The following is a 23,958-nucleotide window of genomic DNA, read 5'->3' as shown; positions in this document are numbered from 1 at the left end:
AATACAAGGGGCCAAGGCCAAGATCTACATCGATCCCGATGCTAAACCTAGGGCAAGACCAGTTCTATACTCCGTTCTGGAGAAATTGGAAACCGAACTCGGGTGTCTTGAAAGTTTAGGTAGAATAAGGCCTGTGCAATTTGCATAATGGGCAGTGCCTGTAGTGGCTGTTTTTTAAGTCCAGAAAATCAGTTTGTCACAGGGATTATACAATCAGCCGGTTTCCCAAACTCGATAGGCACCCCTGCTCAGAATCAAAGACCTCTATGCTAACTCAATAGGTGGCCAGATGTCCACCAACTTGGACATGGGCCACGTCTATCTTCAGCTTGTATTGGATGAGTCCTCCCAGAAATATGTGATAAATGTGAACAAGGGACAATAGGAGTAAACTCGCTTGTCCTTCGATCTCATCAGCGTGCCATTTTCCAATGGGTCATGGAGAACGTTCTTCAAGGGCAACCCAAGTAGCAGTGTAGATAGATGACGTCCTGGTCATGGGGGCTTCGGAACAGGAACACCTGGCATACTTTCAAAAAGGTCTTGCAGAGATTTTCAAAAACGGGAGTGTGTTTGATGAGGGAGAAATGCATCTTCCAAGCAGCTGAAGTAACCTACTTGGGCTACCCGGTAGATGGCAGCAGATTAGACTCAGTAGAGGATAAGCTAAAAACAATCAAGGAGGCATCAACTCCACAGGGTTGAAATCTTTTCTGGGATTGGCTACTTATTATGGAAAAAATATCCTGAATTTGCCTTCCATGCTGACCCCCTTGCAGGCCCTACTAAGAAAATACAGAAATTCTCCTGGGAAGCTCCACAGCCAGAGGCTTTCGCCAAGGATGTTGTAATCTAACTTATTGGCCCATTTTGATGCCGACAAATAACTTGTGCTGACACGCAACGTTTCCCTGTACAGGGATGGGCCGGTGCTTTTACAGCACTGGAAAGATGGGACGGAGAAGCCCACCGTGCCTGCATCCAGGACATTTCTGGATGTAGAGTGAAGGTATTCTCAGATTGAGGAAGAAGGGTTGGCGGTGTATTTGGTGTGGCAAAGTTCCATCGGTATGTCTACGGTAGACGTTTTCCAATCGTTACCAACCACAGATCCTTATTGGGATGTTTCAACCAGGACAAGGCATCCCGTTATTGTCTCCATCCAGATACAGCGTTGGGCCTTTTTCCTGTCCGCCTACAAATATCGTACAGAGCATCAGTCTGGAATCCAGATTGCCAATTCACTGAGTCACCTCACATTGCCCACAAGCCTGTCTCCTTTACCAGCATTGCATCAGGTCGTGATGACACTGAATCATTTGGAGAGTTTGCCAGTCTCTGCAAGGCAGATTAGAGCCTGGACATAGAAAGATCAATCTACAGCATTTGATCCTAGATGGAGGATTCCAATGATGACCCTGCGAAGAAATGCAACCTTACCTCGCTAAGAAAGACTAGCAGTGTTGAGGATGGGATCATTGAGGGTCTCGAGTGTCGTTCCGCCCCCAGGATGACATCCAATATTAGTGGAACTACATAATGGCCACCTTGGAGTATCAGAGATGAAAATGCTGGCCAGGAGCTACGTCTGCTGGCCCGGCCTCGACTCAGTCACTACGGACATGGAGAAGCAGTGTGACTTGTGCTAAGAAAATCAAAAGCTTCCCACCTCAGCTTCCCTACACCCATGGGAATAATGTGGCAGTCCATGGGTACAAGTACATGTGGACTTGGCAGGGCCCTTTATGGGTTCCATGTTTTTAATCATGGTACATACACACTTACAAAACTATCTCCTCGTGTTGGGGGAGAAACTGACTCGAGGTGGGGGGAGGGGTGGTGCGAGTGTTATGAAGGACACGGGGATTGTTGATAGATCTGCCCAGGGGCTTTGTGGAGTACAAAGTCACTTATTAAGCAAAGGGAGACTTGTCCAATGGGAAGATAGCGATTGGAGTTTAAAACCTTTTGCTTTAAGCCACACTGTTGTTGTAGGTTCCAAGTTTACAGACTTTTTTACTCTGAAGGATTCAACTCATCTTGTTAGTCCCACTAAAGGGTTTCTGGAGAGAGGAAACTGTCTTTTTCTGAATTACTACAGAGAGCATTGCAGGAACAGCAGCAGGGATACATAAAAATGATGTGCTAACCTGGTGAATCTACAACCCCTCACCATGCTATAGATAGACAGGCAACTTGAGCCACAACTGACACAGCATAAAGCTTTTCTATCCTGCCATGCCTGCAATATGATGCTGGATAATTAAACAGCAAACGTGTGGAGGGGATTTCGCAAAGTTCCACATCAAAAACATCAGAGTCCAGCTCATGAGTGCAAAAGACACGGCTGAAGCATTCGCAATAATATTCAGTCAGACATGTTACTGAGTTATTCATTTCAGCCTCTTCATGGGATCCCCATCATCACAGAAAAACCAATTCAATTCCCTCCACATGATCTAAAGGAATAACTTAGTGCTTGGTGTGCAGGAACACTGACAACATCCTGGCTGTGATACTGAAGCTTTGTGCTCCAGCACAGGCTGCACTGTGAGCCAAGCTGTTCAGTGCAGCTACAACACTGGCATCTACCCGACAATATGGAAATATTGCCAGCAACAGCCTGTCCATGATAAACAGGACAAACCCACTCCAGGAATTACCATTCTATTAATCTATTCACAGTCATCAAAATGATGGAAGGGATCATCAACAGTTCTTGTAGTGGTCCTTGCTCAGCAATAACCTGCTCACAGATGCTTAGTTTGCGTTCTGCCAGGACCACTCTGCTGCAGAGCTCCTTTGGTTCAGAAATGGTTGAAAGAATTACAGGGGAGAGGTGAAAGGGTCTGTCATTCACATCAAGACAGCATTCTAACTCAATTAGCATCAAAACCTTCCGACAAAACTGGAGTCAATGGAAATCCGTAATCATATCGCCTCTGACACTTGTTTTCAGTGAAGACAGATCCACTTTCCACAATGGGTCCTCGTCCAACCACACAATCATCTCAACCATTCCAGTTGTTTTCAGAAGCTGCAATAATTTTGTTGCACTGAGGGAACCACAACTGGATACAATATTCTAAATGTCGTCTCATCAATGATTTTAGAAATGAGCTGGATTATCTCACTTTGACTCAATATTGTCCTCATAATACACCACAACGCTTAGTTTACTGCAACTGACACTGACTCGTATCAATTTTCGATCCTTAGTCTCAGAATCTTACAGAATAGAAGCTGGAATCATGTTAAAAAGAATGCTGTCCCTATTTTTTTCATTGTGGAAAGTCAGTCTTCACGGGGGAATATAACATCATTGAATTTCTGCCCCTGTGCTCTGGGAAAGTAATTTACTCCCTCTCTTAAACATTGAAAAAAATAACTCCATTGTCTGCTCCCCCCGACACAAACTCCATCTCCTCACCACCTGATTGTATTCCATTCCCAGCCGCTGACTGAGACCTGGCCAGACTATCTGTGACTTCAGTGTTCAGAATCAAGCTGAACTCCATTTCCTGCATAATTGTCAGTGCAGAAATATCCTTATTCTCTGAATGTAACACTGCAAATTTCTCCTCCCACCTCAGCACAGCTCCTGCTGAATCCAAATCTATATTTTTGTTACCCCCAGATTTGTCTGTTCCAATGTTCTCCTGTTGGGCCTCCCACATAGAACATAGAACATAGAACATAGAACATTACAGCGCAGAACAGGCCCTTCGGCCCACGATGTTGCACCGACCAGTTAAAAAAAAACTGTGACCCTCCAACCTAAACCAATTTCTTTTCGTCCATGAACCTATCTACGGATCTCTTAAACGCCCCCAAACTAGGCGCATTTACTACTGATGCTGGCAGGGCATTCCAATCCCTCACCACCCTTTATCTTCAGCTCCTCAGATTCTGCTGCCTTTACTGTGTTCCCCGTCAGAATCCAGATATCACTTTGTGCTCACAATGGCCCCCAGTCCTCAGATGTCTTCGATTTAAAATTCCCATTCTTCTAGTTTACGAGTCAATGAGTTTGAACCGTTCCTGTAAACTCCAGTCTGAAATTCTCCATTAGCACGACTCTGACATCTTGCACAGCCCCTCCTTCACACCCCACTTGTAACTGTGTTAATATCTCTCGAATCCTATCTCACTCCCCTCTCCTCTTCACCGAGATTTCATACTAGTAATTTGAAAACAAAAAATGTTTTGTTTCTGGAATTTGAGTTACTGAGCGGTAAAGTTTACATTAGATTTTTCACCATTGTCAATGGCTCATTCTCCTGACCTAAATTAGCAGTCGGTATTTGGATTAGTCAATGGCAATTTGTCAGTCAAATTTCATTTTAACATTACTTCCATTTAAATAATTTAAGGATCAGACTCATTATTTCCCTGCCATCTGAGTTCTGATTCGCTGCTGTTCAGTTTACTTACACATGGAGAGCAGGAATCCCTACAGTCCATAAGGAGGCCCATCATTCTGCACCAACTCTTTGAAAGAGCAGCTTACCCAGGCCCATCTTTAGACATTGCAGAGAACCCACACAGACATGGGAAGAATGTGCAAACTCCGCACAGCCAGTCACCCAACACCAGGATCAAACCTGTGAGACTGCAATGGTAACCACTGTGCTGCTAGGAGTAGGCCGTTCAGCCCCTTGAGTCTGCCCTGCTCTTTAATGACATGATTTGATTGTCGCCTCCAATCTGCAGACTGCCTATCCACGATACCCATAACTCCTTGCTGACCAAGACGCCATCCACCTCTCCGTTCCTTCCGCCGTTTCAGGAAGAGCATTTCAAAGACACACTACCCTTTCGGAGAAAAAAAAACATAGCCACATCTCATCAGGATTTCCTGGTAAATCACAGCGTGATTTAAGTGTGTGGAAAAAGTGCATCATGTTGTCAATCAGTAATCGAATGTCATAGATTCAGAGAAACCCTACAGTGCAGAAAGAGGCCATCTGGCCCATCGAGTCTGCACCGACCACAATCCCACGCAGGCCCTACCCCCATATCCCTAAACATTTACCTGCTAATCCCTTTAACCTAAACATCTCAGGACACTAAGAGGCAATTTTAGTATGGCCAATCAACCTAACCCACACATCTTTAGACTGTGGGAGGAAACCGGAGCACCCGGAGGAAACCCACGCAAACGCAGGAAGAATGTGCAAACTCCACACAGGCAGTGACCCAAGCCGGGAATCGAACCCAGGTCCCTGGAGCTGTGAAGCGGCAGTGCTAACCACTGTGCTACCGTGCCGCCCCATCATGTTGGACACTGAAGGACAGACAGCTAATCACATGTAAATATTGCAGATTCTCAGTGATTCCTCACACGAGTTGAAATGTGTTTTTGATTTCCAGTTCAGTTGATTCACATTTGTTTATTGTTAGTGATTGGATCGAGATTTCAGGAGCATTTTCAGTCCATGTTTATGATGGATCAGGACCCGGCCCAGTGACTGATTTCTGAGCTGAAAACAACTGGGAAATCCCATCACTGAGCAGATCCTTTCCATCTCATTCTCAGTGTTTATCTTTCACTCTGCGTCTCATTATTCTTCATTACTATTCTTCATAGAAAGTCACTGATCTCGTGGATAAGGGAAACCGGGCGGACAGTTCCAAACTTCTCCTCAATCTGGTGATGGAAAAAGGATCTCGGGCTCGAAGGGTGATGTGGGAATCCTTTGTGAGAATGCGTCACGGAGTCCCAAAGCTGGATAAAATACTGAAAGAAATACAGGAGCTTGGTACGGTAAAATCACAGTGAATTCAATTTCCCATTTAAACACTGTCGATATCACTGTAATATTACACTGAGCTGGTTTCATGGAAGTTTATTTATTTAAACAGGTGCTGATTCGTTTGATTATATCAACATCGCACATGGTTTATCTGAATTACCCATTCACCTGAAAGGTAAGAGAGGAAATGGAGATTATAAACTATTTCACTTCTGAGAATCTGAATGATTGGTTGGAGCCTTTGTTTAAGAGATTGTGAAAATCTGGGATACTGAAAATTAAAGACTGTGGAAATTGGGTAGAGCATGATTCGGTTTTGTCATTAATGCTCGACCATACATAGCTTCAAATTACAATTCAGATGATCTGTCGTTTTTTTTTCCAAAAATGTGTGACCATTGCATCTTTTCACTTAACCTAGCTGTTAATTGCTATTACTTCTGAAGTCACACCTGTCCGGACTAACAATAAACAAATGTGAATTCAGTACAGAGCTCCTGCGTGCCTAGGTGTTCTAACAGAAAGCAAAGAGTGGGGTAAATGGTTGTTTTGGTTGGCGATCAGTGACTAGTGGTGTGCCTCAGGGATCAGTGTTGGGATCGCAATTGTTTACGATTTGCACAGATGAGTTGGAGATCAAGTGTAGTGTGTCAAAATTAGCAGATGACACTAAGATGAGTGGCAGAGCAAAGTGTGCAGAGGATGCTGAAAGTCTACAAAGGGATATAGATAGTCTGTGAGTGGGCGAGGGTCTGGCAGATGGAGTACAATGTTGGTAAATGTGAGGTCATCCATTTTGGTACGAGTAACAGCAAAATGGACTAGTACTTAAGTGGCAAAAAATTGCAGCATGCGGCTGTGCAGAGAGACCTGGGTATCCTTGTGCAAGAATCACAAGGTGTTTGTAGGTGTAGCAGGGAATTAAGAAGGCAAATGGAATTTTGTCCTTCATTGATAGACGGATGGAGTTTAAAAACAGCGAGGTTATGTTGCAGCTGTATAGGGTGCTGGTCAGGCCACACCTGGAGTACTGTGCACAGTTTTGGTTTCCTTACTTGAGAAAGGATATACTGGCACTGGAGGGGGTGCAGAGGAGATTTGCTCGGTTGATTCCGGAGTTGAGAGGGTTGGCTTTTGAGGAGAGACTGAGTGGACTGGGGCTATACTCATTGGAATTCAGAAGAATGAGGGGAGATCTTATAGAAACATATAAGATTATGAAGGGAATAGATAAGATAGAAGCAGGGAAGTTGTTTCCACTGGCAGGTGAAATTAGAACTTGGGGGCATGGCCTCAAAATAAGAGGGAGCAGATTTAGGACTGAGTTGAGGAGGAACTTCTTCAACCAAAGTGTTGTGAATCTGTGGAATTCCCTGCCCAGTGAAGCAGTTGAGGCTACCTCATTAAATGTTTTTAAAGCAATGATAGCTACATTTTTGAACAGGAAAGGAATTAAGTGTTATGGTGAGCAGGTGGGTCAGTGGTGCTGAGTCCACAAAAAAATCAGCCATGATCTTATTGAATGGTAGAGCAGGCTTGAGGGGCCAGATGGCCTATTCCTGCCCCTAGTTCTCATGTTCTGGGCTCACAGTAAAGAGTCGGGCCTTGAGCCAGATGTAAAGGGTTCGCTGCACCTGAGAAATCATTCCTACCGTAAACATATCAAATTAGTGAGTAGCAAAATCCCAGATGGCCCATCAAGCCAAACCCGGGCCACCAGGGCTCAGTGTTCAGAAGGGGAGATGTCCACTGATGACTGTACAATGTTCCGTAACATTCATGACTCCTCAGACACTGAAGCAATTCCTGTCCAAATGCAACAAGTTCAGGACAAAATCTAGGTTTGATCTGACAAGGTTGCATGTAAATTTCACACCACACACGTACCAAGCTATAACTATCTCCAACAAGAGTGGATTCAATCATCACCCCTTGACAATCGATGGCATCACTGTTTGCTGTATCCCCCACTGTCAACAACCTGAGGGTTACCATTGACCAGAAACTGAACTGGACTCGATATATAAATAGTGTGACGACAAGAACAAGTCAGCTGCTAAGAATTCTACAGCGTTAAAGTCATCTCTTGCTCCCTGTAAACTTTCCACCATCCACAAGGCACAAGTCAGAAGTGTGATGGAATTCTCTGCCCTCACCTGGGTAAGTGCAGCTCAACGACACGCGTGGAATTCCTCACATACCAGTTTAAAGTAGACTGTTTGATTAATACCCGCCCACAAAACTTATCCCCTCCACCACCGACGAAAAATGGCAGCAGTGTTTACCATCTACAAGATGCACTGCTGAACACAGCAAGGCTGCTGAGACAGCACTTTCCAAACTCATGGCTGCTGCCATCCAGAAGATCAAGGGCAGCAGTCACAGGGGCACACCACTGTTTTCCACCAAGTCACTCACCACCCTGACTTGGAAATATCTCTGTCCGTTCAAAAACAAAGAACAAAGTAAAATCCAGCGCAGGAACAGGCATCTTTGGCACACGAAGCCTGCGCAGACCATGATGCCTGCCTAAACTAAAACCGTATGCACACACAGAGTCCGTATCCTTCCATTCCCATCCTATTCATGTATTCGTCTAGTTGCCCCTTAAATGCTGCTGTCGTACCTGTTCCCACCACCTCCCCAGACAGCACGTCCCAGACATTCACCATCCTCTGTGTAAAAGAAACTTGTCTCACACATCTGCTCTAAACTTCTCCCCACGCACCTTAAACCTATGTTCCCGAGTACTTGACTTGAAACACTATAAAAGGGGAAGGTTATTTTTGTTTTGAGTTCTCTGTCTAAAGGCAGGTTATATCTCCAACACGGGCAGGGCAACGAGCGAGGTCCTGAATTCACCTTAGAAAGAACAGGGATCGATCGTCAGGCTGTTGTTATAACATAAACCACATAAAGCGTCCACCCAACTGATCCAAACGGCTCCGCAATAACTCGCTTAATGTGGTAACAGCCTGATAGAATAGCAGAACTTTCCATGTTCAAAACTGTTGCTTTTCCAATGCACACAATATGACGAGAACATACTGAAGTTTACGCACAGTAACAGTGAGACTCCTGAACAATTACAGTCTCTCCCGCTCCTACGCAGCGTCTAATATCCCACTTACCATTTCTGCAGCAGATTGGGAGCTCTGACCAGTTCACAAACTATGTGGACTGCTATATAATAAAGATCTACCAATGAGATGTCTATAATAAGGGCAGGGTGGAAAGTATTAACCATCAGAGTTAAAACATCACCTTTGTAAAATCAATGGGGGCGATTCTCCCAGGTCGCTGTGCTGCTTTGGTACTGCAGCAGACCAGGAGACTGGTGCAGAGCCGTTTCACAGGCTTCCCGCTGGGGGCCATAGCCTGCCTGCGTCTCCGGCAGCTGGATTTCGGGCACCGACAGCTCCGTGCCAGAGATCCGCGCGGAGCTGTATAAATTATTACAATGCGCATTTGAATCTGCTTAAAAGTCATTAGCGGGCCCAGCACTGAGATTTCCGGGCCCACGAGCCTCTCGCCCCGCCACCCCCTCACGTCAGGAGTGGTTCACTCCAACAGGGTTTTGTACAACTTCCCATTTGCAGGGAGCTGGCGACCAGACCCCACTGGAGTGAAGGGGATGTCATCGAGGCCCCCATGGGGTTGGAGGTGGCTGGGGTACCCTGGGCATTGCCAGCCTGGGCCTCTGGCACTTCCAAAGGGGCAAAGTGCTAATGTCCAGGACACCTTGGCACTGCCTACTGGGCATTGAGCAGTGCCAAGAGTACAGGGCCTAATGGGGATCGGGCCTGTGGGGGTGAGCAGTGGGGGTGGGGAGTCCTGCTTCCACTCTGCATTCGGGCTGAGTGACGGAGGGAGGGAGGACAGCGATTGGGGCTGGCCACCAGGGTGGGGGGAGGAGATCAGCCTTCTGCGGGGGGGGTGTCAAGATTACGGCGGAGTCAGTCCGTTGGGGTGGGGGGGAGGGGGCGTTGGGACTGTGTGGGAGGGGAGGGGGCGTTGGGACTGTGTAGGAGGGGGAGGGGAGGGGGCGTTGGGACTGTGTAGGAGGGGGAGAAGTGCTGGCCGCCGGCATTGTGGGGCCAGTACGCATGCGCCGATCTCTGCGCTGACAGATCATCGCACGCACAGTGGCCGCTCAGCGCGATGCTGCCGGCCCCTCCAGCCGGATTCACGCTCGTGCAATCTGCTCTGCAGAGATTGTGGGAGATTCATTTTGAAACTCCCGCTGAAAAGTCCAGCGTGATTTACTCCAGTTTTTACACAAATTCGACACCGAGATTCCTTTTCGGGAGAATCGTCCCCAACATGTGATAGAAATATTGGAATTAAGTGAAGACCTAGGGCGGCACGGTAGCACAGTGGTTAGCACTGCTGCTTCACAGCTCCAGGGACCTGGGTTCGATTCCCGGCTTGGGTCACTGTCTGTGTGGAGTTTGCACATTCTCCTCGTGTCTGCGTGGGTTTCCTCCGGGTGCTCCGGTTTCCTCCCACAGTCCAAAGATGTGCGGGTTAGGTTGATTGGCCATGCTAAAATTGCCTCTTAGTGTCCTGGGGTGCGTAGATTAGAGGGATTAGTGGGTAAATGTGTAGGAATATGGGGGTAGGGCCTGGGTGGGATTGTGGTCGGTGCAGACTCGATGGGCCGAATGGCCTCTTTCTGTACTGTAGGGTTTCTATGATTCTATGATTAAGACCTGAAACTTTAAGTGGAAATTAATCATTGTCAAATGAGGTTTTCAATAATTCAATTTTATATCCTACTCAAACCTTGACTGACACTGTAAAATAAATCTCTCAATTCAGCAAAGACAGTGTCTTAATGCAACTAACATTTTCTCTCTGTTCTTATTGAAGATCTCCAACAGAAACACAAGGAGACACTCCGGGTACAAACTGAAACACTGAGAGTGAACACTATCCTCATAAAGGAGAAGGTTAAGATTTTCCAGCTGGTTGATCGATACGCTGAGCTAACGGTTATTTCTACTGTTCGAGATCGGACACTTGTCGAACATGAACTGCTGGCAAGAGGCCGAGACCATGAAGAATGGAGAGAGAAACATCTCCGGAGAGAACTGGAAAAAATCCGAACTGATCAATTGTTCCAGAGCAGCTTTTCCCAGAGAAAATTCAAATCTGGGAATTCAGCAGCAGTGAGCGGAGTGCCGGGAATTGGAAAAACAACAATGGTACAAAAGATTGTTTATGACTGGGCCACTGGGAAAATATACCCACACTTTCAATTTGTTTTCAGTTTTAAATTCCGGGATTTGAACACTATTAACTGTAGAATAAACCTGAAGAATCTGATACTGTTTTTCTATCCTTACTTTGGGAATATTCTGGGAGAGTTCTGGAAGAACCCAGAGGGATTGCTGTTTATATTCGATGGTTTGGATGAATTCAAGGACAGTATTGATTTTGCTGACAATCGGAGAAATACAGAACCTCAGTCCATGTGCACAGATCCCGAATTCCGGTGTGAAGTGTCTGACATTGTGTACAGTTTAATACAGCACAAGCTGCTCCCAGGATGTTCAGTGCTAGTGACCAGCCGCCCCACTGCATTACATTTATTGGAAAAGGCTGAGATCAGTGTCTGGGCTGAAATCCTGGGATTTGTTGGTGATGAACGGAAGGAATATTTCAACAAGTTTTTTGAAGATCAGACGGTGGCAGCAGCTGTTTTCAAACACGTGGAGGAGAACGAGATCCTGTACACCATGTGTTACAACCCTTCCTACTGCTGGATCCTCGGTCTGTCACTGGGTCCCTTCTTTACACAAAGAAACAGGAAACAGCAGCAAGTTCCCAAGACCATCACCCAACTATATTCCTACTATATTTACAACATTCTGAAAAACCATGGCCGAGAGATGGAAAACCCCCGTGATGTGTTACTGAAGCTTGGTGAGATGGCCTTCACAGGAGTCTCCAAGAAGAAGATTGTGTTTAGAAATGGAGATTTGATTGAGTACAATCTACAATCTTCCCAGTTCCTGTCTGGGTTCCTGATGGAACTTTTGGAGAGAGATGATTCTGCCCCGAGTGTGGTTTACACATTCCCACACCTCACCATCCAAGAGTTTGTAGCTGCACTCACACAATTCCTGACTCCAGATCCTGGGGAGATCGGGAAACTCCTCAGTGAAGCCCACAGTGAGGAAGATGGGCGATTTGAGATATTTCTCCGTTTTGTTGCTGGTCTGTCCTCCCCACAGTCAGCTCGACCCCTGGTGGAGTTTCTGGGTCCATTTCTTCATCAAACAACCTGCCGAGTGATTGACTGGGTGAAGGAGAAGGTTGAAGGGCAGATTGGAGACACACAGACTGGAACTGGGAAGAGGAAGCTCCTGAACACATTCCACTACCTGTTTGAGACTCAGAATAAAGCACTGGCTCGGAACACAGTGGGATCTATGGAAATACTTTCATTTCGCGGATTGCGACTGACCCCGATTGACTGTGCGGTCCTGTCTCATGTCATTGGACTCTGTGACACAATAAAACACCTCGATCTAGAGGAATGCTACATTCAGTGTGAAGGGCTCCAGCGGCTGGGACCCGTTCTGCACAAGTGTCAGGAGTTGAGGTAACTGTTTGGTCTCAGAGCGGATATTTTCATTGTTGAGAAGCCATTTCCTTTGTTCTAATAAAACAGAGGCATGTTCATTCGAGGACGTCAAGAGAGAAACAATGTCCAATGGTCACAAAGTGTGGGAGAATGGCACAAAGTAATAATGCTCATTTGAGAGCAGATGCAGATATGATGGGCCGATTGGCCTCCTTCTGAACCTGTAATAAATCTAGATTCTCTGATAAAACTACATAGTTTCAAGAAGGCAGATTCTCCTGGAATAGGCGTGGGCAATAAATGCTGGCATAACCAGCGATGCCCACATTCCTTGAATGAATAATAACATTATTGGGATGAATTTTAAATAATTAGAGCTGTAAAGGCCTCCCTCCAAAATCTGAAAAAGGATCATTCCCTCTCCCAACAGAAACCATCTGATTCTGTACGATGCGATACAGAAATTAGTTTGTCTTGTTCGGTACAGCTTACAGTTTGTGTTTAATTAAGATCAGGATTATTTTACTGCGCTCTACCTGTGTTATGTATTACAGTCGGTGTGTGTTATATTGGGACAATGTCCCTTTATAAGTCACGTGATCACTGGTGACATCATCAGTTCGGGTTGCTTTCTGAATGCCTGCGTTGCGCTGCCTCTACTGGCAGCCTCTGTGAACTCCGTCTTGCTTCTTGGATTAACTGGTTGTAACTGAAACTCAGAGCTTCTATCATTCATTGTGGGCCTTTGAATAGAAGCAACCATTTCTTTAAACCTCTATAACTCTTACAACGTCGTAAACCTTAAATTAAAATGTAGGGACAGTTTAAATTGAAACAAAAAACCCGCAGGCAGGCAGCTTTGTTTAACATGAAGTGAAATTAAAGTTTTGGCCCTTTCTGAGCTCACAAGCACAGAAACACAAATTAAACTTAAACTCATGAATTACTGTGTAATGCCCACAAACACATGTTATTACATAACAGTGAAGCCCAAGATGCTGTTTTCTTTATTAATTGCTACCTACACTTGCCCTGCCAATGGCAATGATCGATGCACAATGTGTTCAGTCCCTCTGATCCTGCAATCCGTTAACAATTCTACCGATTATTTTATATTGCTTCCTCATGTGCATGTTTCCTGAAAGTATCACCTCACCCGTCTCTGCATTGAACTTAATCTGCCACCTATCTGTACACTCCACCATAGTCTGTTTTTCAGTCCCAAGCTCTTCTCCTCACAGTTTACAATGCCTCAAACTGTTCTGTGATCAACAAACTTTGAAATTTTCCTCGACACTGCAAACCACAGAAACCCTACAGTGCAGGAAGAGGCCATTCGGCCCATCGGGTCTGCACCGACCACAATCCCACCCAGGCCCTACCCCCATATCCCTACATGTTTTACCCTCTAATCCCTGTAACCTACACATCTCAGGACACTAAGGAGCAATTTTAGCATGGCCAATCAACCTAACCCGCACATCTTTAGACTGGGAGGAAACCGGAGCACCCGGAGGAAACCCACTCAGACACGAGGAGAATGTGCAAACTCCACACACACAGTGACCCAAGCCGGGAATCGAACCCAGGTCCCTGGAGCTGTGAAGCAGCAGTGCTAACCACTGTGCTACCGTGCCGCCCAAACACCGAGATCATTCACATATATCAGGGAAAAGCAAGGATCCCAATACCAACTGCTTGGGTTCTCCATTACCGACATCCTCCAGCTTTAAAAATATCCATTACTCTTTGTTCATCCAATTTTGTATCCACGTTGCTACTTTCCCATTTATTTTATGAGCTTATGCCACAAGTGTGTTGTGTCACTGCATCAGATGATTTTTGAATATCCATGTGCACCACATCAACAGCAGAACCATCATTGACCCTTTCAGTTGCTTCCTCCAATTCACAGCAATATAAAGCCAGTCGCAAACGACATTTTTTTTTAACCAACCAATGAATTTAGTTTCCTCTGTGTCGCTATTAGATTCACCATTTCCCTTTTGAACTCAGCGTGGGCCGGCTCAGAGTAGCTGAATGATCAACTGACCCTCCAACCCTCAGCTAAGTTTAACACTACTGCTCCAGGCTGGAGCCGCAGACTTGACTAAATTGGATTGACCCAGTCTTTTCGGTTGTGGTTACGACCTCCTGGTCCTCTCTTCATCCACTCCAACAAACTGAGATAGCTGGGATTTAAACCTGTATCAACCGCTTGGAAAGCAACTATGCTCGCTATGATATCACCATCATTGCATTTAGGGACTCCTGTGGTGTAGGTGCACCCACAGTGCTGTGAAAAAGAGAGTCCCAGGAGTTTGACCCAGGAACAGCGATATCTTTCCAAGTCAGGATGATGTGTATCTTGAAGGGAACTTCCAGGTGGAGATGTTTCCATTTATCTGCTTGTCCTTCTAGGGATAGAAATCACAAGATTGGAAGGTGCTGTGTAACGAGCCATTGGGAGTTGTTGCACTGCATCTTGTAGATGGTATACACTGCTCGCTCTGTACCTCTGTGGTGGATGGAATGAATGTTGAACGTGGAGCACCAGTCAACAAGCAGAGTTATCCTGGATGGTGGCGAGCTTCCTGAATCTTGAGCTGTGCTCATGCAGACAAGTGGATGGTATTTAAATTCCTGACATGTGTCTTGTAGATGGTGGAAATGTATTTGGAAGTCAGGAGGTGAGTTACTCTGCGCAGAGTTCCTGGCCTTCAATCTTCTCTAAAATCCAGAGTGTTGATATGTCAAGTCTGTTTCTGGCCAATGGTAGCATCGAAGGTGCTGATACTCAGGATTCAGGTGATGATAATCCCATTGAATGTAAAGGGAGTTGATTGTATTCATTCTTGGTGGAGATGGTCTTCGCCTGGCACTTGTCAGCCTTCCATGAATATTGTTCAAGCCTTGCTAAATATGGACAGGTCCTGCATTACTATCTTGCGGAGTCGAGAATGGTGCTGAACGTTGTACAGACATCAGCAAACATCTCCACTTCTGACTTTATGATGGATGAAATTTAATTGATGAAGTAGCTGAAGATGGTTGGGACGAGGGCACTCTCCTGAGAACTTCCTGCTGTCATTTCCTGGATTTGAGATGACCCTCTCTTCACACACTCCAACAAACTGAGATATCTGGGAATTAAACCTGTATCAACTGCTTGGAAAGCAACTATGCTCACAATTATATCACTGGAATTGCATTTAGGGACTCCTGTGGTGTAGGTGCACCCACAGAGCTGTGAGAAAGAGAGTTCCAGGATTTTGACCCGGTCACTGTGAAGGAACGGTGATATATTTCCAAGTCAGGATGGTGTGTATCTTGGAAGGGAACTTCCAGGTGATGATGTTTCCATTCATCTGCTGCCCTTGTCCTTCCAGGGATAGAAATCACAGACTGGGCAGTGCTGTGTAACGAGCCATGGTGAGTTGTTGCACTGCATCATGCAGATGGTCCAACAACCATAACTAACTTCCTTTGTGCTGGTGTTGCTCCAACCGGCAGATAGTTTTTTTTCTCTCATTTCCATTGACTTCAGTTTTTCTCTGGTTCCTTTTTGCTACATGTGGTCATATTCTGCCATGATGTCAAGGGCAGACACTCTCATCTCACATCCTGAGTTCAGCTCTGCTGTCCGTGTTTGCATCAAGGCTGTAATGAGGTAGGGGACTGAGTGACCCTGAGTAAGCACAAGCTCAGAGTCAGCGAGCAGGTCATTGCTAATTAAATGCTGCTTGATAGTCTCGATGACGCCTTCCTCTGTTGGTGATTGAGAGGAGACTGATGGGGTGGTAAATGGACAGATTGGATTTGTTCTTTCCTTTTTGTTTACTGTCATATCTGGGCAATTTCCCACTATTTTAGGTAAACATCAGTGTCGTAGCTCTACTGGAACAGCTTGGCGAGGAACAGAGCAGCTTCTGGAGCAGTAATCTTCAGTACAGTTACTGGAATATTGTCAAGATCTGTGGTCTTTGCAGTATCCATTACCTTTAGCTATTTCTTGACATCATGTGGAGTGAATCGAATTCGCTGATAAATATCCGTGATGCTGGGGACCTCTGAACGGTTTAGCCACTGAAGTTAGTTACTAATATTTGAGCCATATCTTTTGCACTGATGTATTAGTCGTCTCCGTCATGAGGATGGGATATTTGTGGAGCCTCCTCCTTCTGTTGTTTCATCATCCACTACCATTCACAGCTAAATGTGGCAGGACTGCAGAGCTTACATCTGAGCCGAGGAAACCAGAATTTCCTGAATGAGGAAACCTGCTGCTGGAAAATCTCCAGTCAAACTGTCAGTGATATGAAACCGGGTTTGCGGATAACCCTTTCCCTGGGCGGCACAGTAGCACAGTGGTTAGCACTGCTGCTTCACAGTTCCAGGGTCCCGGGTTCGATTCCCGGCTCGGGTCACTGTCTGTGCGGAGTTTGCACATTCTCCTCGTGTCTGCGTGGGTTTCCTCCGGGTGCTCCGGTTTCCTCCCACGGTCCAAAGATGTGCGGGTTAGGTTGATTGGCCAGTTTAAAAATTGCCCCTTAGAGTCCTGAGATGCGTAGATTAGAGGGATTAGCAGGTAAATATGTGGGGGTAGGGCCTGGGTGGGATTGTGGTCGGTGCAGACTCGATGGGCCGAATGGCCTCCTTCTGCACTGTAGGGTTTCTATGATTCTATGATTCAATGTGAGGATCGACTGGAAGTAAGAACTCATGGTAATTCCCGGAGATAGAACACGAGCCAGACCTGCAGAAAATGTAGAGCCTGTTTACTGTGGAATGTAGCGGGAGACACCCCTCCCCTATAAACTCATCAAACAGAAATATTTCAGCTTTCTAATGGGAGAATAATCATTCCTTGTATCAAATCTCGGGGATGGATCTTAAAGCAACAGTTAGCACAGTTTCAAACTTTAACTCGCCCTGAGATATTATACAGATGATACAATGTCAATAGTTAAGAAGCACCGGGAATCCCGAGCGATCCACTCTCACAGCTTTATCATTTAACCCTCTGTGAAATGTACAATTCTCAGAAAATCCTGGATTTATGTAACAGCAGAAATGATTTGAATTTTTGGAATCTTGGCAGGGTCAGTGAGATTCAGGAGGGTAATTCTGATGATCAGGAAATGAGACCAGAATGTGGGACATGTTTAAAAATTACTTGCTTGTTCACAGGATGTGGGCATCACTTCCTCTAGGGGCCATTAGCAGTGGGAAATAAATGCTGGTCTAGCCAGCGACACCCATATCCCATGGACAATTAAACAAAATATACATTTTGAGAGGTGTAAAAGAGTTAATTGTTCATCATTTTTCAATGCTGACTATTGCCTTTTCCATTCAACAGAAAGGGCTTGATATTATTTGATTTAATATTGTCACATTTATTAGTGCCAAAGCATACCGTACATAGGGAAGGAAAGGAAAGAGTCCAGAATGCAGTGTCACAGTCACAGCTGGGGTGCAGAGAAAGATCAACTTGGATGAGATATAATATCGTAACTTGAATCAGTTCACCACTCGTGCTAAGTTTCTGACACAAAAATAGATCCAGCTATTTTTTCTGCTGAACATTAATCTGAATTTAATGTGTTTCTCACTTTCTCCATTTAGTCTGCGTTTCAATAAAGTGGGAGATTCAGGAGTGAAACTATTGTCTGCGGCTCTGAGGAATCCAGAATGTAAAATACAGAAACTGGAGTAAGTATCAGACTGTGTGAGATTGTGTTAATAATCAGTGGATGGTCTGACACTGTAAATTATTATCAGTGTCAGTAATCGTGTCATTAATAACCATTCCACATCATTCCTGTCAGTATTCGTGTTAAACACCACGGATTCGCTCTGATTCCTGAAATCATAGAATCATAGAAACCCTACAGTGCAGAAGGAAGCCATTCGGCCCATCGAGTCTGCACCGACCACAATCCCACCCAGGCCCTACCCGCACATATTTTACCCGCTAATCCCTCTAACCTACGCATCCCAGGACTCTAAGGGGCAATTTTTTTAACCTGGCCAATCAACCTAACCCGCACATCTTTGGACTGTGGGAGGAAACCGGAGCACCCGGAGGAAACCCACTCAGACACGAGGAGAATGTGCAAACTCCACACAGACAGTGACCCGAGCCGGGAATCGAACCCTGGACCCTGGAGCTGTGAAGCAGCAGTGCTAACCACTCTGCTACCGTGCCGCCCAAACACCGAGATCATTCACATATATCAGGGAAAAGCAAGCATCCCAATACCAACTGCTTGGGTTCTCCATTACCGACATCCTCCAGCCTTAAAAATATCCATTACTCTTTGTTCATCCAATTTTGTATCCACGTTGCTACTTTCCCATTTATTTTATGAGCGTATGCCACAAGTGTGTTGTGTCACTGCATCAGATGATTTTTGAATATCCATGTGCACCACATCAACAGCAGAACCAACATTGACCCTTTCAGTTGCTTCCTCCAATTCACAGCAATATAAAGCCAGTCGCAAACGGCATTTTTTTTTAACCAACCAATGAATTTAGTTTCCTCTGTGTCGCTATTAGATTCACCATTTCCCTTTTGAACTCAGCGAGGGCCGGCTCAGAGTAGCTGAATGATCAACTGACCCTCCAACCCTCAGCTAAGTTTAACACTACTGCTCCAGGCTGGAGCCGCAGACTTGACTAAATTGGATTGACCCAGTCTTTTCGGTTGTGGTTACTGCCTCCTGGCCCTCTCTTCATCCACTCCAACAAACTGAGATAGCTGGGAATTAAACCTGTATCAACTGCTTGGAAAGCAACTATGCTCGCTATGATATCACCATCATTGCATTTAGGGACTCCTGTGGTGTAGGTGCACCCACAGTGCTGTGAAAAAGAGAGTCCCAGGAGTTTGACCCAGGAACAGCGATATCTTTCCAAGTCAGGATGATGTGTATCTTGAAGGGAACTTCCAGGTGGAGATGTTTCCATTTATCTGCTTGTCCTTCAAGGGATAGAAATCACAAGATTGGAAGGTGCTGTGTAACGAGCCATTGGGAGTTGTTGCACTGCATCTTGTAGATGGTACACACTGCTCGCTCTGTACCTCTGTGGTGGATGGAATGAATGTTGAACGTGGAGCACCAGTCAACAAGCAGAGTTATCCTGGATGGTGGCGAGCTTCCTGAATCTTGAGCTGCGCTCATGCAGACAAGTGGATGGTATTTAATTAAATTCCTGACATGTGTCTTGTCAATGGTGGAAATGTATTTGGAAGTCAGGAGGGGAGTTACTCTGCGCAGAGTTCCTGGCCTTCAATCTTCTCTAAAATCCACAGTAATGATATGTCTAGTCTGTTTCTGGCCAATGGTAGCATCGAAGGTGCTGATACTCAGGATTCAGGTGATGATAATCCCATTGAATGTGAAGGGAGTTGATTGTATTCATTCTTGGTGGAGATGGTCATCGCCTGGCACTTGTCAGCCTTCCTTGAATATTTTTCAAGCCTTGCTAAATATGGACAGGTCCTGCATTACTATCTTGCGGAGTCGAGAATGGTGCTGAACGTTGTACAGACATCAGCAAACATCTCCACTTCTGACTTTATGATGGATGAAATTTAATTGATGAAGTAGCTGAAGATGGTTGGGACGAGGGCACTCTCCTGAGAACTTCCTGCTGTCATTTCCTGGAGTTGAGATGACCCTCTCTTCACACACTCCCAACAAACTGAGATATCTGGGAATTAAACCCCTATCAACTGCTTGGAAAGCAACTATGCTCACAATTATATCACTGGAATTGCATTTAGGGACTCCTGTGGTGAAGGTGCACCCACAGAGCTGTGAGAAAGAGAGTTCCAGGATTTTGACCCGGTCACTGTGAAGGAACGGTGATATATTTCCAAGTCAGGATGGTGTGTATCTTGGAAGGGAACTTCCAGGTGGTGATGTTTCCATTCATCTGCTGCCCTTGTCCTTCCAGGGATAGAAATCACAGACTGGACAGTGCTGTGTAACGAGCCATGGTGAGTTGTTGCACTGCATCATGCAGATGGTCCAACAACCATAACTAACTTCCTTTGTGCTGGTGTTGCTCCAACCGGCAGATAGTTTTTTTTCTCTCATTTCCATTGACTTCAGTTATTCTCTGGCTCCTTTTTGCTACATGTGGTCATATTCTGCCATGATGTCAAGGGCAGACACTCTCATCTCACATCCTGAGTTCAGCTCTGCTGTCCGTGTTTGCATCAAGGCTGTAATGAGGTAGGGGACTGAGTGACCCTGAGTAAGCACAAGCTCAGAGTCAGCGAGCAGGTCATTGCTAATTAAATGCTGCTTGATAGTCTCGATGACGCCTTCCTCTGTTGGTGATTGAGAGGAGACTGATGGGGTGGTAAATGGACAGATTGGATTTGTTCTTTCCTTTTTGTTTACGGTCATATCTGGGCAATTTCCCACTATTTTAGGTAAACATCAGTGTTGTAGCTCTACTGGAACAGCTTGGCGAGGAACAGAGCAGCTTCTGGAGCAGTAATCTTCAGTACAGTTACTGGAATATTGTCAAGATCTGTGGTCTTTGCATTATCCATTACCTTTAGCTATTTCTTGACATCATGTGGAGTGAATCGAATTCGCTGATAAATATCTGTGATGCTGGGGACCTCTGAACGGTTTAGCCACTGAAGTTAGTTACGAATATTTGAGCCATATCTTTTGCAACGATGTATGAGTCGTCTCCGTCATGAGCATGGGATATTTGTGGAGCCTCCTCCTTCTGTTGTTTCATCATCCACTACCATTCACAGCTAAATGTGGCAGGACTGCAGAGCTTACATCTGAGCCGAGGAAACCAGAATTTCCTGAATGAGGAAACCTGCTGCTGGAAAATCTCCAGTCAAACTGTCAGTGATATGAAACCGGGTTTGCGGATAACCCTTTCCCTGGGCGGCACAGTAGCACAGTGGTTAGCACTGCTGCTTCACAGCTCCACGGTCCCGGGTTCGATTCCTGGCTCGGGTCACTGTCTGTGCGGAGTTTGCACATTCTCCTCGTGTCTGCGTGGGTTTCCTCCGGGTGCTCCGGTTTCCTCCCACGGTCCAAAGAGGTGCGGGTTAGGTTGATTGGCCAGTTTAAAAATTGCCCCTTAGAGTCCTGAGATGCGTAGATTAGAGGGATTAGCAGGTAAATATGTGGGGGTAGGGCCTGGGTGGGGTTGTGGTCGGTGCAGACTCGATGGGCTGAATGGCCTCCTTCTGCACTGTAGGGTTTCTATGATTCAATGTGAGGATCGACTGGAAGTAAGAACTCATGGTAATTCCCGGAGATAGAACACGAGCCAGACCTGCAGAAAATGTAGAGCCTGTTTACTGTGGAATGTAGCGGGCGACACCCCTCCCCTATAAACTCATCAAACAGAAATATTTCAACTTTCTAATGGGAGAATATTCTTTCCTTGTTGTATAAAATTTAGGGGATGGACCTTAAAGCAACAGTTAGCACAGTTTCACACTTTAACTCGCCCTGAGATATTATACAGATGATACAATGTCAATAGTTAAGAAGCACCGGGAATCCCGAGCGATCCACTCTCACATCGTTATCATTTAACCCTCTGTGAAATGTACAATTCTCATAAAATCCTGGATTTATGTAACAGCAGAAATGATTTGAATTTTTGGAATCTTGGCAGGGTCAGTGAGATTCAGGAGGGTAATTCTGATGATCAGGAAATGAGACCAGAATGTGGGACATGTTTAAACGTTACTTGCTTGTTCACAGGATGTGGGCATCACCTCCTCTAGGGGCCATTAGCAGTGGGAAATAAATGCTGGTCTAGCCAGCGACACCCATATCCCATGGACAATTAAACAAAATATACATTTTGAGAGGTGTAAAAGAGTTAATTGTTCATCATTTTTCAATGCTGACTATTGCCTTTTCCATTCAACAGAAAAGGTTTGATATTATCTAATTTAATATTGTCACATTTATTCGTGCCAAAGCATACCGCACATAGGGAAGGCAAGGAAAGAGTCCAGAATGCAGTGTCACAGTCACAGCTGGGGTGCAGAGAAAGATCAACTTGGATGAGATACAATATCCAAAGATTTGCGGGTTAGGTTGATTGGCCAGGTTAAAAAATTGCCCCTTAGAGTCCTGGGATGCGTAGGTTAGAGGGATTAGCGGGTAAAATATGTGGGGGTAGGGCCTGGGTGGGATTGTGGTCGGTGCAGACTCGATGGGCCGAATGGCCTCCTTCTGTACTGTAGGGTTTCTATGATTTCTATGATCGTAACTTGAATCAGGTCAACACTCGTTTCTGACACAAAAATAGATCCAGCTATTTTTTCTGCTGAACATTAATCTGAATTTAATGTGTTTCTCACTTTCTCCATTTAGTCTGCATCACAATGAAGTGGGAGATTCAGGAGTGAAACTATTGTCTGCGGCTCTGAGGAATCCAGAATGTAAAATACAGAAACTGGAGTAAGTATCAGACTGTGAGATTGTGTTAATAATCAGTGGATGTCTGACACTGTAAATTATTATCAGTGTCAGTAATCGTGTCATTAATAACCATTCCACATCATTCCTGTCAGTATTCGTGTTAAACACCACGGATTCGCTCTGATTCCTGAAATCTTTCTCTCTCTGATCTCCAGTTTGGAGAGTAACAGCCTCAGATATTCTCACCTCTGCTCTCAGTACAAACCCGTCAGTGATGTGTCTGAACCTGAGTTACAATAAACTGCGAGATTCAGGAGTGAAAGAATTAACTAATCATTTATAATTATTCTCAAATCCATTCATGAGAATAAAAAAGATGGACAAAACAATTAAATGTTTATAGAATTCCCAGATATGGCTGGTCGCATGTTCAATTTAGTTTAATTTGTCATTCAGATTATAGATGTTTATGTCTGTCGGCTTCTCAGTTTGATTAAACGTAGAAAACTGCTGTATATCGGTAAGGCAGATTACAAACTACATGGAATTCTGATGAGTTTTATCCCGAGGGATCCACTCTCAAATTTACGTTAAACGGAGCTTAAGGAGCATCTGAAAAGAGAATGCAGAGATGGAGGTGGGGAGGGTTATGAAGAGAATTCCAGAGCTTACAGCCCAGCAGTTCAAGGCACAGCTCAGCTGGCAATAATCACAGTGCAGAATAGTCTGAATGATGTCCCTATTAATAATGGACATTGTTTTTAAGAACACAAATAATGATACTAAATATACCATTGCTGTCAGTATTTGTGTTATTAAAAACACTGTTCGCTATTAGTAGACACAAAATAAGCTTGGGAGCAAAGTTGGAGACCATGAAATAAAAGAGACAAAGGCAGCCTGGATATGAAGTTATCTGAGTGACAGGAAACAGGCAGGAGAGGTGAACTGTACCTTTTCATTTATCGGAAGCTGACAGTGGCTTTCCCCAGCAACCAGTACTGTGTTACTCCGACTAATTTTCTTTATGTGTACTACCAAATGAGACTTGGGTTTATCTAAAGATGAGATGTGAAGCTTCAGCACACGGCCACCAGACCACAGAGCGGACGCAGCATATGATAGACCGAGCTCAATCACACCAAAACCAATGGATCAGATCAGAGATCTGCTGTCT

At 45.1% G+C, this 23,958-nt stretch overlaps 1 protein-coding gene across 1 annotated transcript in view; it reads left to right on the top strand.

Annotated features, from left to right (window-relative positions):
- The window catches only part of LOC144484374 (NACHT, LRR and PYD domains-containing protein 3-like), a 43,205-nt gene extending 20,437 nt beyond the window's left edge, over nt 1–22,768 (top strand). Inside the window, exons 4-7 of the mRNA XM_078202896.1 lie at nt 5,591–5,762; nt 5,866–5,931; nt 10,629–11,822; nt 22,734–22,768. Coding sequence (XP_078059022.1) covers nt 5,591–5,762; nt 5,866–5,931; nt 10,629–11,822; nt 22,734–22,768 — 1,467 coding nt within the window. The remainder of the gene's footprint in view (nt 1–5,590; nt 5,763–5,865; nt 5,932–10,628; nt 11,823–22,733) is intronic.
- The last annotated feature ends 1,190 nt before the right edge of the window (nt 22,769–23,958 follow it).

Source organism: Mustelus asterias, unplaced genomic scaffold, assembly GCF_964213995.1.
Source record: "Mustelus asterias unplaced genomic scaffold, sMusAst1.hap1.1 HAP1_SCAFFOLD_102, whole genome shotgun sequence".
Lineage (NCBI taxonomy): Eukaryota > Metazoa > Chordata > Chondrichthyes > Carcharhiniformes > Triakidae > Mustelus > Mustelus asterias.
The sequence above is the reverse complement of the archived record's forward strand: the minus strand, read 5'-3'. Positions and strand labels throughout refer to the sequence as shown.